The following is a 17,887-nucleotide window of genomic DNA, read 5'->3' as shown; positions in this document are numbered from 1 at the left end:
CCTCATGGCATGCTGAGTTTGGTAGAACAGGAGAGGGATAAGTCTTAAAAACACTGACAGGCACTAACACACTCTGAGAGAAAGAGCAGTGTGACACGGACAACACAAGCATCCAAAGTGCAATAACAAAGAGCTGATCTGAGCACCACATTCCCTGTGGACCTTCAGGTTTGAATCTGCTAAAATAAAGGTAAGAGACATCACTTGCACTTTTGAATATGGGTTTACAATAGAGGTTTGGGATTTTGGATGCTGTTCTTTGCAAGACAAGTCACATGGTTTACACACTATGGCAAGTGCAACAGTGTTTAAAACTTTTTCAAGATGCCAAGGAAACCTAATCATGGTGTGCAGCCATATACCTAGCAACAAAAGCTAGCTTGGCCTGAATTTTTGATTTTTTTTTTTAAAAAATTGTCTGTGTCTTACTTACAGTGCATTATATAAGTAATTGTGTAATTTAACAAAAGAGCATGAATACCATATAGTTTTTCCAATGTGTTCTTGGTTAGTCGGCTATTGACAAATGCTTAGTGGATACTTAAGAGCTGAATAAGAACACTTTGGTGTTCTTCAATTAGACCTATGTTTTAAGGGATGACAGCAATTGCAAGATTGTTAGGTTAAACACACTTGGAAATGTGCACATATAGACTCTAACAGCAGGTGCAGGGGGAAAAATAGCTGGGCTGAATCTTATCTAATAAAATAATACTAGGTTCCATGTGGTTTTAATATTACAATGTTATGAATACTACTTCATTCTGCAAGTGATTGCTCTCATCCTAAGGACTAGGCTATCTATTAAATAATGGGTATTGTATTATTCTGGTGAATTTCAAGGTTACAAAACTAATCAGAATTTAGATTTTTGGTTATGCATGGAAAGATTAGCACTGCCACTGGATGCAGAAACAGAATCTAGGACAGGAATTCTTGAGGCATGCCATCACAAAGCCAAATTCACATTGCCTCATCTCTGGAATTGGTTCATGCACTGGGAGAGACTAACTTTTACACTATAAAGAGCAGCACACTTTCCAAACAACATAATTTAAGTTGTGTAATGCATAAAGAGTTTTCTTGCATAATTTGTATAGTTGGCACATCCTAAAATATAAATGACAGTTAAGCCATTTAGAGTAAATATTAAATCAGAATTTAACCTATATGTTCTTAAAACACATTTCCTGTCATATTGAGAATAATTCATCAGTGTATGCTGTACCAAAGGAAAAAAGTCTTAAAGGAAAATGCAATAATTTGCTCCACCATTGAAACATATCTTAAGGCAATCTTATTTTTCAAACACACCCCTCCAACTTCCTGTCATATTTAGTACACTTTTTTTTACAATCCAATTTAATCAAGTCCCCTTCTACATTTTGTTTTAAACTAAATATCCTGGAAATATGTCAAAAATGGGTTGTGATTGCCAGTTTGTTGACCATTTTTCTCACAAAGCCTGTCATCAGTAAAGGTCAAGGGTGAAACAGACCTCAGTGTTACATACCACGTGGACTTTAAATGGACCGCACACACTGTTTCTGCTTTGATGTCAGGGCCAACACTGAATCCAGCTGTGTTTACTATTTCCAGCCAAAGGTAAAATAATTTTTATTTAATATAATTTTCAATACCCCAGGGAAATTACAGTTAGGGAAAATACGTCCTTTTAGACAATAGGAAATGTCAGGACCACCAAACTCTACATAACACTTTATTTTCAATTAAATGAATTATATGGAGCCTGGGATCTGATGGTGTGTTTTTCTTTCTTTCTTTGCATACACAGTTGGAACCCAAGACTGAAGCATATGCTTTTACAGCAATGTCACAATAAGGACATATAAACCAGTAGGTCAAGGTCCAAATATAGGCTGCTGGTCTGTTTTGATAGGATTTTGGACAGCAGGGAGAAACAATGTTAAATGCAAATAATAAAATGAAAACCAACTATATAATTTTTTCTTAGTTTTTTTTTTTTAAAGATAATAAAATAAAAAGACTTGTCAACTTACAAAAGGGAGGAGAATGCACACCCGATTCTTTTGGTTGTTGACGTCAACTGCAGTATGAACATTTAGACACTATGGATTTTGGTGCACATTTATCCATCACTTTATGAAGCAGATGCCAACATGGCAGGTTGCTTCACTCCCCCTTATCCTCAAAAATGTTAAAAACAACTATGAAAATTAATAATAAATACAATTTTGGTGCCGTATTTGCTCACATCTACAACGTTAAAGCTGGGTCCTGCAGAAAAAACACTTGATAACATTTAAATGCTATTTTTTCTCTCATAAATGTTTTTTATTTCTAAACTCTCAAATTTTACCCCATTAAGACATGATCTAAACGCCATGACCGAAACATCAAAAGCTGCAATCTTTACTTGGTACATACCCTTCCCCTACAAGAGAAGGGGACAGACTTGTTGGTAAAGGTACATGATGTTACTCAATACTTTATTGCAAATTGACAGAATTGTTAAAGTTCACCCCCAGCAATTATCTCAAAGACAGGAGAGGGGTTCTACCATTCAGTGGGACTGGGAGGGTTAAAATGGGTGTTACAATTTAAGAAAAAGTGTTTGCTCATTTTCTCTCAACCTCCTTGAGACCAGCTGTGTCTAAAGCTTGCCTTTTCTAATAAAACTAGCATCTGAATGTACTCGAGGAACTAATTCTAAGTTCAGGAAGCACAACACATGGTTGCTATGTATATCTAATAAATAAATAGCCATCATGTATGGCTATTTATTTTCTCTGTATAAAATAGATGTACTTGGCCGTGTCATTAAAGTTCACTTCCATTCCCTGAGGTTCATTCAACTTCCTCTGAAGAATGTGTAATGCAAAAATGCCTCAAAGATTTGGCAGGATTTTAGTGTGAGAATATCAACAGGTCAGTCCAAGGATGTAGAGAAGAAAGGGAAATGTGGTATAAGATTGAAATATAGGGAGTCTGGAGCTATCTAAGCATATCAAATGCATATGGGGCCTTCAACAGTGCATGACTAGTGACAGATGTATTCAGAAGTCTATGGTCAAATGTCTTGTCACTGGGGTGCGTTTGGTCACACAGCCAAAACCAAATCTTTGAGGCAGTAGCCAGAAAGATCTTTTTAACACAGTGATGAAAAAAGCAGTTTTACACAAGCTAAACTGTTTATCTTCACTGACCTTATGCAGGAGAATTTAGAAAACCATTTCAGTGCACCTGGTGAGCCTCAATTCAAATATGATCCAGAACCAGACACCAAAGCAAAGGGACAAAAAATTGGCTGAACATTAATTCTCACTGGATTCAGTAGGATCATTGGCCACTGACCACACACTTGTGTTTTTCACTAAGAAAATCCATTTGCCAAACCTACCAAAGCCTCACCTCATAGAGCCGACATGCTACTGCATGCTTGCTGAATTGTTGGGATGGCAAAAGTGCAGATTTGGAAATAGTTATTATGTCTTTAGTGACCCTGGACCTCATTTAACCCCCTGTACCTCATCCATTTTTTTGGAGTTTTGCCCACACAACTTTTGTATTCCTCAACCTTTCTCTTCTGAATAGTGTAACCAAAAAAAAGAATAAATAAATAAAAGGAAAAAATTACAAAAATGTATATACATACATTTAGAACTGCTTGATTACCAAAAGTGTAAAGGGTAAATAAAGACCCAAAATATGCAACTACCTCACTTTTTTGTGCTTCCATAAATCATATTTTTATGACTATTTAATATCTTTATATGTTTGCGATCACATTATATATATTTATTTGTTTATAACAAATGATTATAAGTTAAATAAGTTCTATATTCATACAAATAACTACTATATCAAATTGATTTTCTGTGTGACAATGGTGAATTATCAGTGTTTCATATGCTTGTACACATACATATTATTATAATTGCTATTTCTTACTAAAGGTGGCAGTGATGTTTTAGTAATTTACTTGATTTACATTTGACATTGCTATTTGATGAAGAAGCAAAATGAAAATAAACTATAGCAAGTTTAACACATGAACAGTATGATGTGACTATTGTCAAGTTGGGTGAAATTATATAGATTGTGCATCTATTTAGACTAAAAAATAACTCTGAAAATACATCTGTGTACATTATGTGTTATGTGTATCTTAATATGCCATTGACAGCCAGTTGCGTCTCTGGAATTTCAGTGTGTAATTAATCCTGTAATGTATCCTGTTCTATATTTGTTGCATCATCAAAATGTTTTGAAACACTGACTCTATCTGGGCATTTTGAAGATTCAGTTGTGAAAGATATATGTGCAGAGTCACTAAAGACCCAAATATGTTTGGCAAAACACCCATTTAAGGGTTAAACTAGTGATTTTATTATTTATTTTGCATGAAATGCATACCATAAGTTTCAAAGTGAAAAGATTAGATTTTTCTTATAAGCTTATAGTAATTGCATGACCTTTGATAAAAGTAAATGATTGATCATTTTAATAGTAATAGTTAATTTATTGTTCATAAATGCTGTTTATTTTATGGTAATAATTATGCATTTTAAATATAATTTTAAATAGCTTAAATTTCCCATTTTATCTTTATAATTTTTCACCTTCAGTTTAATAGATGTATTGGCACTGGTATTGGCATCAAAATCTGCAATATTGGTCTAAGTATTACTTGGAATCAGACAGAAAAGAAAATAAGTGGTTGCGCCCTTCCCTAACTAGCGGTACTAAACAGAACTGTTTGTTTGAGCAGATGTCACAACATTGGCTCAACCAATGGCGTGAGCATTGCTGTGATTTTTGCATTTCTTTTTGGCCCAGAAATTACCCACTTCATCTTGAAGTTGAAATCAAGAAGGCAGATTTTAGCTGGACACCTATGGCTGCATGTTGTCCATTAGCTTGCAAATAGCTCATATAGCAGAGGTATTAAGAGTTAAAGATATATTTTAGTTTTGGTACAATGAAGCTTTAATGGCCAAATCTGGTTACAGTGTATGACTGAACACAGCAGCCAAATGTTTATATATTTCACTCTTATCTCTCAATTCAGAGGTTAAACACTATTTAGAGGGTTCACAGGCTCTTAAATGTTCAGGAAAGTAGCAGTTGGACGTTTATGATTTGGATCATGGTTTTCCCTGGAGAGGAGGGCAGCAAAAACACTCTCAGCTTATGGAATGAGTGTTTTAAAAAAGGTCAGCGCAGATGTTTATCAAGCCAGAAAGACTGGGCCTGATCTAAAGGAGCACTCAATGATGTGCTGTACATGTAAACATAACCTCAAGACCCCAACATCCGCAGGAAGGACAGGGATTCTTAAGCTAGGATATCAGATGTGGGACTGTAAACATGGCCAAGCATTAAAATGAGGATAATCAAAGAGAAATCAGAAAAGGTAGAAGGGAAGAAATGTAAAGCAGGCCATTTTGAAACTCTGCAAACAGACTAGACAGATTTACAATCACACAGTGTTGGGGAGTAAATGACTCAAAATTGTGATCCTACTAATTTAACAAACTTTTTCAGTAGTGTGACAGTAGCTCAGCTGTCTTCAAAATAGTGTAGCTTTTCCAGTAAAAAGCAACACAGCCTGACAGCCTAGTGAACTAAAGCAATTTTAAAAATACTCTCCTCTCTCTCTCAGAAGTATTCTTTGTAGTGAATCGGGTCAGATTGTTCATAAAGACAATAGTTGCATTCACACATACAGCCTTTTCTAGAAAATTACCAACAATCTCCAGTTTAGACGTCATGTGTGAACACGACCCTTTTGAAAATACTGGCAAATTTTGCTTTGGCAATTTTCCTTAATGCAAAGTTGTATCATTTCCTATACATTTCCTTATTGATGGTACTGTACTGTATGTGTGAACAGCACATTTGGTACATTTACCAGTAAAGTCAACCCAACAATTTTCCTGTAATTTACCTAGTTGCATGTGTAAACGAGGCTAATGATTCACTGATTCGAGTCCCTGGACAGAACTTTATCTCTACATATTTAATAATGCTGCTGTTCATTACGGTTTTTGACTCAGTTATATAAATTAGGGTCTATTACTCTTCTTTATTAAGTCTTATTTTGTATAACTACATCTGTTTAAGTTTAATACTGACACAGTAATTGAGATCAATGTTCATTCATTCAAAACACTAAAAAATGATTTTGTGGTGAAGTAAATAAATTACAGAAAAGATAAATTACTTTTTACATTGAATAAGTTGAAGCGTGAACGTGAAAATATTAAGTAAATTCTAAATTCAAACGTAAAAATAAATCCTCTAAATTATAAGTAAAAATTAGTTATGATTGTTTGTTATTTTTTACAATGTGTCATCATGTATTAATCCTCAAGTAGATAACCTTTTCATATTTATTGGCTAATTTGAGTACATTTCACTGTTACAGAAAATAAGTCAATTTTACTAAACTTCAAAGCTGGTGTTCCCAGCATGCACTAGGATTGAATAATTAATGAGCTTGCATGGTTTAACTGTATATTTTCACCATTTGTATTGTTTCTTTTGTTGTGTAACATTTTGATAACTTCTTATTTTTTTGTCTTAAGTTAATTTTCTACTCAAAATCATGATCAATACAAATGATCTGTTTATAGTCACCATCAAGGTGTTTTGTGCACAAGGGGTGAAGTCTGTTTGTGCACTGTGCAGCTTTATATCTTGATTCTGTCACCAGTAATGCAGAGTGATGTTGTCTCAAATAGACTAAAATAAGTCACCCAATGGGAGGCTGTAATGTAGTACAAGAATAAAAATGGGTTCTTCAAGGGAAATTCAAAAGGTGACATATTCTAATATCTTGAATATTTTCAAGTTTTACCAAGTTAATATAAGTATATCATATTTGTAAGTAAAAGCTACTGAATGTACTAACTGTGTAAGTTAAATTTACTCACTTTAATTAATATTATGTCAAAAAGTTAAGTAGATTTTACTACTAGTTTTATACCACTATTTACTTACAAAAACTGTGTAAGTAAATCTTACTAGTCATTTTTTTTTAGTGTACTTGAGTAGCTTGTTGCTTGTCAAGCTCCAGTTTCTAAGTAGCCTCCACCACACTGCACATGCAGCACAATAATGGAGTGGGAGACGGTCAGATGATACACAGGTGAACACATCACAAGCTTACAAGGGATTAGAAGTGCTCAACCTAAAACTGCTTTGAACTTAAGGATTATTTTAGTGATTTGATCTCTTAGCATGGACGTTTTACACATACACACAGATCTGGAGACTTCATATGATTTTATAAAACAGTGGGATGCATCACTGCGATGCATGTTATGTTGACGTGTTATTTGTAAACTACCCAGGCCATACATGGTAGTAAATTATGGATTTGTTGATGATCATATGATTACATTCCTTGTGGACAAACTGTTTTTTTGCAGAAGAATGCTTATAGTGTTCATGGTGTTGACCAGTGCTCAAATGCAGTGTAGGTGTGTGGGGGGTGGTAACCCCCAATAATCAAAACAAGTAAGTACAACTCCCCAAATATTTATACCATGATCAGTTGAAACATGTGTAAATGCTTCATGCTGCAACCCCCCAATGTTCAAGCCAAATCTACACCCTTGGCTAAGTGGTTTGGATTGCTGTTAAAAAAAAGAAAAAAGTTCATTCCCAAGTTCACATTCTCAAGCACAAATTCTTTACAATATTCTCGAGTTTCTGCAGCATGCACATCGAGATGTTTTTCTAAAAGCATTCTTTAAATGCTCAGTATGAGCTTTGACACAACACTTAAAAAAATTATTGGGGTAAGTGTCTTCTTCGTGACCTTGATGCAAACAATATTGCTTGTGAGACACATAGGAATGACAATTAGGACAGAGATTGTGATATATAGGCCTGCAATAATGTAATTGTTAGTGCAGTTAAGCTGCTTTTTAAGATCCTCACCAATCGTTAAATGGTTAATAAGCAAATAAAGAAGGGGTGTTTTACCAACAGACATAAGAAGGATGGAGATAAAAATGTCTTGCTTCACTAGAGATCATTTTTCCTCATGGCTGGTCATTGCATGTGTTCCTGCCTCATGGTTTATACAGATATTTTTAGAATTTGGTCAGAAGAGAGAGAGAGAGAGAGAGAGAGAGAGAGAGAGAGAGAGAGAGAGAGAGAGAGAGAGAGAGAGAGAGAGAGAGAGAGGGAGGGAGAACAATTTTGTTTCATCGAAACATCAAGTCTGATCGGCATAAAAACATTGGACAACACATTCCAAGACATCTAGTCATTGGTTTCATAACTTGTTCATAACTCAGGCCATGTTTTATGACATCTAATGAGGCCTGAAAACACATGAGATAGTATATAAATGTCTTTAAACATATGTAACATATGACCTAGCTTGTGCTTAAGAAAAATAAATCTATGAACAAATCATTATGAGAGTTTGCACACTATTGTTGTAATATGTAACATTATTATTTTCTGTTATCCTCTTCATTTGAAAGTGTTGATGTTCAATATTCTTTATTCAAACGAATCACCTTCAACCCAAATGATTTCATGGCTCCTGTCTCAGATGCAGGTGGTGAGTCTGGCTCTGCTGATGCTGGTGTTTGCCAAATGGGCCGAGCCGTACTTAACCCAATACCCAGATACGGAGCAGGACAAATATGAGCCCAGAGACTATCAAAGATCCACAGAATACAACAGAGACAGCAGGTACCTAATCGATCTATATGTCTGTCTGTCTGTCTGTCTGCCTGCCTGTCTGTCTGTCTGTCTGTCGGTCGGTCGGTCGGTCGGCCGGTCTTTCTGTCTATCTGGTGATTTTAGTGGCATTATTATTTCCTCCTGCACTGTGGATCTAGTAGAACTGAGTGCAGGCGATGCTGTGACCCTGCAGAGGAGCCCCCACAGTATGCCAGCCCACACCCACATTACCAGGTTGTACCACAGATAAACATCACTATCCTGAAAGGTACAAACTCCACAGTATTTACGATAAGATTACAGCTGGAATGTTCAGCTTTGAGTTTTTTTTTCTTTTAAGTTTAATATGAAGGTAATTTTGTTCCATTTTACAAATAACTTGACATAGTGCTACAAATGCTTACAGAACAACTTACATAACCTTTATTACTCTGTTGGCTCACTTTGACTGTATCCAATTGTTTGGATCAATGTCAGTATAGTGGAAGCTCTTAGTTGAATAGCTCACTGCCTGTGAATGATATAGGCCAGTTCTGGGTAATCACAGGCTGTTTCTGTGGGCAGGAAAACATTTACCATAAAGTACAAAAAAAAACACAGAGATGGGCTTTATGGCCAATCTGTTATAAACAGCAGAAGAGATATGGTTGTCAGACTGGCGCCATCTTCTACCTAACTCTTAACAATCTTAGTGCCTAACAGCAATTATAAATAAAAAACAAAACCATTATATATAATTTTAGCTTCATTATTTTTAATTATTTGATGTCTAATAAACACACTTGCAAGCTTGACCAGAACATCTGGAACTCAACACAAGCATATACTGTGTATATGTATATATATATATAAATATATTTAAAAGCAAGTTTATTCGTTTATTTAATTTCTCTACTAAAAATGTCCAACAGTTTTTTACATGCGTCACATGACTTTAGCTTTTTTTTATTTCTAAAAATCTTGAAAATTCCCACCACAGAGTAATTTCCACATCTCAAATTCCATATTAACAGAATTTCTTGGAAATGCTGGTGATGGAAATACATTTTTAAAGTTTTTGAAATAAAACAGCAGACTCCTTTTTGCTTAGGAAATTTCATAGCTAACATTTTATGCATCCTAAATACAATTAAATATATATTTATTATTATTATTATTATTATTTGTTAAAATTACAGTTTGATTGGAAATGATGCACAATGAAAAAAATTCTGCTTACAAGATATATTTACCTTTTCTTTCTTTTCTTCCATCATCACTATTCATATTTAATCTCAAGCAAGCTCTTTAGTGACAATTTTGTTGACATAAAAAAAAAGAAACCTCTAAACTTTGTTTGTATTTACTATCAAAATTTAAAACATGCAATCATTTACATTTTTATAATGGATTTTTCATGGAAAGTCTGCATTTGGGATAGGGCTAAAACAGTAAACTCTATAAATAAGCAGGATTTGGGTATTTTTATTTTTCATATGTCAGTCCAGGGTAAGTTGGCTCATTTTTAACATGGGCAGGATGTCACATTTGGTTTAACCCTTTAATGCATACCTCGGGTCTTCAGTGACCCGGGACTGCTAGAAATGCTCAATGGCTTTGACGTACTGTATGTGGCTATGCAGAAATTGACTTTCACGGAGTTAACATTTCTGACAGCTAGTCCCAGTCTCCTCTGTGATATACTGTATCAGAAAAAAATGCACAAGTCCCATTAATAAAGGCAGTCAAAACTTTAAACTGAACTAAAATTGTCTACTATTAATGTGCTGCTACATTCCTTCCCTTACAGGGGAGAAAGGAGACACTGGTGAGAGAGGACCCTATGGGAAATTAGGCAAATCAGGACAAACTGGTCCCAGAGGGCCCCATGGCACGAAGGGAACCAAGGGCAGCATTGGTGCCCCAGGGGAACCCTGTAAGTCCTACTATGCTGCTTTCTCAGTGGGACGCAAGAAGGCACTGCACAGTAACGACTACTACCAGACCATGATCTTCGATACCGAGTTTGTCAATCTTTATGGTCACTTTAACATGTTCACAGGCAAGTTCTTCTGCTATGTTTCGGGCATCTATTTCTTCAACTTGAACATTCACACCTGGAACCAGAAGGAGACGTACCTGCATGTGATGAAGAATGAGCAGGAGATGGCCATTCTGTATGCCCAGCCTAGCGACCGCTCCATCATGCAGAGTCAAAGCCTTATGCTGGCGCTGGAGAGAGATGACCAGGTGTGGGTTCGGCTCTTTAAGGGCGAGAGAGAGAATGCTATTTTCAGTGATGACTTTGACACTTACATCACATTTAATGGTCACCTCATCAAGGGAAATTCAGAAGGCTGATCGAAGCACCAACTATAGACAACAAACATGCAACATTTCCATACCAGTGGTGCTACAAAAAAACAAAGTGATTGTACAAAAATTATAATAATTATTAAGATATAGGAATAATTTAAATACAATTATGTTTTAGCTCAATCTTGAGATCTGTTTGAAAGGATGCAGAAAAAGGAGATTGAAATATAGTCATATAAGATAAAAAAAACATTGAATTATGTCAAATATTATGTTTAATAACAAATATTTCAAAACTGCAGTCTGTAAATTGAGACAGATACTTTGACACAGGCCATGCTTCAGATATAACTAGAGAATTTCTAATCAGTAAAGATACACCTTGATGGTGCATCTAAATATATGTACTGTATTTGTATCAATGAATGCATCTAGTGTTAGAATACAGTTGAGACTTCATAGTCCTATTGGTGCATAAGTGACAATACTGTGGATTTCATAACAATGACAGATATAAATACATTGAAACAGTAGCAAATATTTAACATGGTATACATTGCTGCATTATATCACTGTAAAATACTTTTAGTAAAAAAGCTTATTATTTTAGAAATCTCTTGAATGAACTGTAATGTCACAGGTCACTGAGGTCAAGAGTACATTTGTAAAAGAGGACTGACAGAGGCTTTGGCAGAAATCACATTTATGATTATTTTAGCAGTTGTAAATGTTCTTTCTCTGGCCATTATCATTAAAGGCAACTGACTCTTATACCAGTCTTATAGTACCCACTCTGGCTTTCGCCAAGCACTGCAATGTATAAATGAAGAACAAAGGCAAGTACTTATACAGTACATTAAAAGAAAATGAAATGCTTTGTAACTTTGAGTGCATGTCTGCTAAATGTGTCATAATTTCCACTGACCTGTTTGGCCACAAACACTTGATCTAGAGGAATGTTCTGGACTCAGGACACTGCAGTTGTTCTATGGCTGTCACCCATCCTCTCACAGTTCACAGACAGCAAATATTAGACCTAATTACACATTTCAGTTTTTTTGTTGTTATTTCGACCAAAAGAGTCCTCTATTATTTAAATTATGTTTTTAAATGGCCAGAGTACTACAAACGTGCTGAAAGCTTTATTATATTCTGTGATCAATACAAGTTATGCTTAATCGACAGCGTTTGTGCATAATGTTGACTACCACAAAATCATTTCGACACATCCCTCCTTTTTTCTTATTTTTATTTTTTTTAAAAGAGAGCAAAAACCGAGGTTACAGTGAAGCACTCAGAATGGAAGTGAATAAGGCCAATTGCTGGAGGGTTTAAAAGGCAGAAATGTGAAGCCTATCGTCTAAACTGACTTTTCCATTACATTTCTATCATTCATCATCATGCAAGTTAGATGAAAATGTCTGATTGGTAAAATGGATAATATGACACAATGAAATATGTTATATATGTGAGCCCAGCTGTGACCAGCTAAACACAATTTTAGTTTTCATTGGCCTCAATTCTGCTTGTTTAAATCTCCTATAGTTGGTGACCTCATTAGTTTGCAACTCTAAGCAATAACTACTCTTGGCCTGTCTGAAGAAACAATTCATCGCCCTCTTGTGGTTACATTTTTGTCTTCAATTTTTCTACATATCCTATTACACTAACCCTGGATTAAAGAAACATATCAATAAAAAAGGTCCCATATCTTCTCATCTCTAGTGCTCACAGCCCTGGAAATTTTTTACTTGTAATCTTTTACTGCTGATGGGTCTTCATTAATTACGTTTGATAATGTCTCAGAAACAACATTATGAGTAAATAAGCATCAGGTATATTTTCGATTGTTGCCCATAGCTGGATTTATTTGGCCATTCAAAACTAATAGAATTAATTTAAGATAATGATCTGAATACGGTACAGAAAAACGAGTCAGCACTCACCCAAGAAAGACCCAATAAAGATCAATTTAAATCCAAGTTTCAATCTAACAAATAATGGGACTATTTTGTCTACAAAACTACAGTCATCAGATCCTGTTCTCAACGCAGCTATAAAATGCATTGACAAGCAATGGATTCAAACTTTGTCCTGTCCATTAAAGAGCACGGGGTAAATGCTGCTGATGTGTGCTGCACTTGTGATGGGTCTTTGACTGGATGGGCCATTAGATGATGGTAGATGGGGAGGGGGATGTTTACTCAGCAGGCACACTATTTCTGCACACTCAACTGAACAGCTCCACTACCTAGCACTTTAAAAGCATTTTAAGGTGTCATCCGAGAGTGCTTTTCTTTTAAGCCAGTTAAGCTTACACTTTCTCAGTGTCATAAGCTACATGCTACAGTGAATGATCTGCCTTATGTATGTCTCTATTAATGAAATTATGTCCATTATTACTATTATTGGAACACCTACAGTAATAGTGGTCATTTTTACTTCATACCTTTTAATTACTTGCTTTAAAGGGATAGTTCACTCAAAATGGAAAATTCATTCATTTTTTTCTCCCCCCCAGATGTGTACAACTTTCATAAAAAGCTCTGTAGGTCCATACAATGCAAGTCAATGGTGGACAGAAGGTCCACAAAGCAGATAAAAGTAGCATAAAATTAATCCAAGTTTCCATTGTTTAAATCCATATATTCAAAAGCGATATGATTGGTGAAAAAAAGATAAATATAAAATTGGTATATATATTTTTGTTTTACTATAAATTCTTCTCCTTGCCCAGTAGGTAGTGATATGCACAAAGGTTGTGAATCACCAAAAACAAAAGAAGAAGAATGTGGAAGTGAAAGTGGAGATTTATAGTAAAAAGGACTTAAATATTTATATTTTTCCTAACCCTATCATATCGCTTTTGATAATATAGATTTAACCACTGGAGTCTTACAGATTACTTTTATGCTACTTTTATCTGCTTTTTGGACCTTCAGATTTCTGGCCACCATTCACGGCATTGAAAGGAACAACAGAGCGGATATATTCTTCTAAAACTTCGTTTGTGTTCTGCAGAAGAAAGAAAGTCATCTGGAATGGCATGAGGTTGACTGAATAATGACAGAATTTTCATCTCTTTAAGACCCCATAAAACCAAAATGGGGGTTTTGTGGCCTTCACTCCATTCCTATTAACATGGGTATGTAGTAGTTCTAAAAGTTGACAAATTAACTTAACTTATTATTAACTATTTTCTTAACCAAAAAAAAAAACCTATTTTAAAAAAAAATCTTCCAGGAAATTGGACAACAAATGGGCGTATCCACATTTTTGTCCAATAACATGCTCTCTAGAATCAGAAAGTTCCTCCCCCTTAATCCATTTGCCTCCAACCTGTTCAATAGAACAATTTGTTCACAAACTGGACATTACTAATTTACAGTGAGCCCACTTTCCACCAGTTAGGAAAATATTTACATTATATGAGATTATTGAATATGAAGAACCTTCTGTGCAGTGCGAAGTCTCCATGCATGTTAAATTGAACCATACATCCCAACAAAGAACCATTTAAGAACCTTTATTTTTAAGAGTATAAGCTTGTCAAGACATTTTTACATTTACATTTAGTCATTTAGCAGATGCTTTTATCCAAAGCGACTTACAAATGGGGAACATAGCATGCATTTGTCATACAAAGTTCAACAACATCAGTGTTGTACTGCCAAGCTCTCAAGGTGGCTGGAGTACTATAGGTGCTAGTGCAGAAGAAACACTGTGTACAGTAAGGGCAAGTTAAGTTCATTAGTAAGTACAATTAGTGTGGATTGGTTAAGTGCTCACAGAACAGATATATTTTCAGCTGGTTCTTGAATGTTGAGATGGTATCAGCAGATAGAGTGAAGGTTGGAAACTCATTCTACCACAGTGGAACAGAGAAATTTAATAATCGTAAACTAGACTTTGAGCCTCTTTTTGATGGGACCACCAGGCACCGCTCGTTCATACCAGTGAGCGGTCTTGTTTACTCCAAATTTTTACTCCATTATTGCACTGGAGGAAAGAGAAAAAGACAACTAGGAGTGACAGAGATTAGACAAAAGAGGTGTATGAAAAGAAAGAGAGTGTAAGATGTAAGAGAGAGAGAGGGGGGAGAGAAATGAAAGAAAAAAAGGAGTGGCAGAAGACAGGAAAAGAGAAAGATGTAATAATGTAGAAGAAGAAGAGTATTGGTGGTCAGACAAGAAAGATAAAGTGTGTGTAAGATGTATAGGTAGACATGGAGAGAAGAGAGCTGGTGATAGAGCGGGATTAGTCATCAGATGTTGAGCAGTGATAGTGGTGAGCCAATGCTCATCCAGTGCGACGGTGAGCAGATTTATGTTTGGCTCCTGGTCTTGGCTCTGAACTAGCCTCTCAAATTAGATTTGAGAGTCCTGGAGCTCTGCCACAAAACCTTTAGCATGAATGAGCAGCAAATATTTCATAATGAAGAAAAAAGAAATTACATGATTTTTTCTTCCCCTTTTTCGGATTTTACCTTTTTGCCACCTTGATGAAAATATGTACAATGATTTATAAAGCTTTTATCAGCATGCCAAGACCACAGCAGGATAAATAAGCCATAAAAATGGATTACGAAGCTCCCGGTAATTAACACAAGCTCAGAGGAAAACTCAGAGCCAAGCAAAATCCAGAACCAGAAGAGAATTGACCAGGAGAAGAAGTGTGGTTTGGCTGGAGCGAGTCTTAGATACATCAACCAGATATCAGTGGCTCAAACAGAGACTCTAAATCCACTGTGCATTTGAGGACATGCCTTATCTTCATGTCTTGCCAGGACCTCATTGTAAAAAAATGTATTATGCAGTTGGACTAGATATAAAAATATCTGAATAAATAATTCCAGCAAACTGCAAGTACTGTTTACTGATTCTAATTCTAAGATCTTGCAAGTAAGCAAGTAGCCTTTCAAAAGATGCTTTAATCCAAAATGAACAGTACACTTATTCAGGGACAATCCCTGTTAACGGTATAGTTCAACCAAAAATTAAAATTCTGTCATCATTTACTCCCCCGCATGTCATTTCAAACTACGTGTTTTTCTTCTGTGGAACACAATACATATGAGACTCAAACAGCGTCTCTGGCATGGGAGGCATGTCCTCAAAGAGGCTAAAGGCAACAGCTCCAAGCGTTAGTCGCTAGTGCACCTCTTGAGGTCAGGAGAGTGAGGTTTATATACATTGCACAGCCATCTATCAGCTGACTCTCATTATACTATTCCCTGAAATTGCTATGCAATTGCAAGTGTGTTCTGGGTGGTTGCTATGGTGTTGCTAAGTGGTTGCCAAGGTGTTTTGGGCAGTCGCTTACTGGCATAAGTCATAAAATCTATGATAATTCTGGCCCCTACACTGAAAAAATGTTAACCTAAAAATGTGGTAACATTTAAATGAATACTCAAGTCAAATATTATTCAACATCACTGAATCAATCAATTAGGTTACACCAAAAAAAAAACAACAACAACTAATGTTAAGGGGTTTGATCAGGTAGATATAGCTCCTTAAAGGAATATTCCGGGTCCAATACAAGTTAAGCTGATGAGTAAAGTACTATTTACTTACATTGAAAATACATAAATTTTTATTAATACATATATTTCTCCCAATTTGGAATGCCCAATTCCCAATGCGCTTTTTAAGTCCTCGTGGTCGCGTAGTGATTCGCCTCAATCCGGGTGGCAGAGGACGAATCCCAGCTGCCTCCACGTTTGAGACCGTCAACCTGCGCATCTTATCATGTGGCTTGCTGAGTGCATTGGGCAACAAACCCCATTATAGCATCCACGATGAGGTTACCCCATGTGACTCTACCCTCCCTAGCAACCGGGCCAATTTGGTTGCTTAGGAGACCTGGATGGAGTCACTCAGCACTCCCTGGGATTCAAACTAGCGAACTCCAGGGGTAGTAGCCAGCGTCTTTAGCACTGAGATACCCAGGCTCCCGAAAATACATGAATTTAACTACATCTGTAGTTACAGTACACTGTTAACCATACCTCTAACCCTAACTCTACCCCAACCATTGCTCTAAACCCTAACCATACTCCTAAACTTACTCGTACCTCAAACTCAGTAGCAACAACTGTAAATCTTCTAAGCGTTTTGCAGAACAACATCTAACTATACAATAATTACATTGTATTGTGTGTACTTTAATGTTAGTACATAGCAGTTAAAGACACCTAATATGAAGTGGAACCAGTCAAGCTAATTCGACAGCATTTCCATCATGATGTTTATTACAACAAAAAATAATTTCGACTTGTACCTTCTGTTCATTAAAAAAAAGGTTACAGTGAGGCATTTACAATGGATGTGAATGGGGCCAATGTTTTGAAGGTTTAAAGGCAGAAATGTGAAGCTTATAATTTTATAAAAGCACATACATTAATTCTTCTGTCAAAACTTGTGCATTATTTGAGCTGAAGATGGTTTAAGTCGTTATTTGTAAAGAAATTTTGCAAATGATTATCACACTAAAATCATGTTCACATGCATATTGTTCACATCTATACTTTTGAAACAGTGTGTATTTTAAAGTTAACGGATTGGCAACATTCACTTCCATTGTAAGTGCCTCACTTTAACTCAGATTTGATCTTTTTTTCTTTAAAGAAAAGTTGTCACAAATGCTGTCGATTGAGCTTAACTTGTATTGAACCCAGAATATTCCTTTAGGGTAGCCGGCAATTGGTTGTCATCTTTTAAAGTGTAGATATGTCTCGGTCGAAGGGAAATTTTTTTCCCACCCATTCTATTGTCTGCCAAAAGAAAATAGCAAGTCTGATATCTTTGAAAAGGTTCAGGATGAGTTATGCACTGAAATGTAATACTTAAGTATAGTAACTAAGTTACTACAAGTTCAGTCATAAATAATGACTGCGATT

General features: G+C 35.8%; 1 protein-coding gene across 2 annotated transcripts; it reads left to right on the top strand.

The window, feature by feature from the left end:
- On the top strand, positions 1-11,757 carry c1qtnf1 (C1q and TNF related 1). Of its 2 annotated transcripts, none has more exons than XM_052102218.1 (4): positions 1-190; positions 8,558-8,700; positions 8,853-8,959; positions 10,481-11,757. In XM_052102218.1, exons 2-4 carry the CDS (start codon positions 8,558-8,560, stop codon positions 11,029-11,031), a joined length of 801 nt encoding a protein of 266 aa, XP_051958178.1. In that variant the 5' UTR covers positions 1-190; the 3' UTR covers positions 11,032-11,757. The 2 variants fall into 2 exon arrangements, with proteins under 2 accessions (XP_051958178.1, XP_051958177.1); XM_052102217.1 differs by having other exon boundaries at positions 8,850-8,959.
- The last annotated feature ends 6,130 nt before the right edge of the window (positions 11,758-17,887 follow it).

This window comes from Xyrauchen texanus, chromosome 33 (assembly GCF_025860055.1).
Source record: "Xyrauchen texanus isolate HMW12.3.18 chromosome 33, RBS_HiC_50CHRs, whole genome shotgun sequence".
Classification (NCBI taxonomy): domain Eukaryota; kingdom Metazoa; phylum Chordata; class Actinopteri; order Cypriniformes; family Catostomidae; genus Xyrauchen; species Xyrauchen texanus.
The sequence above is the reverse complement of the archived record's forward strand: the minus strand, read 5'-3'. Positions and strand labels throughout refer to the sequence as shown.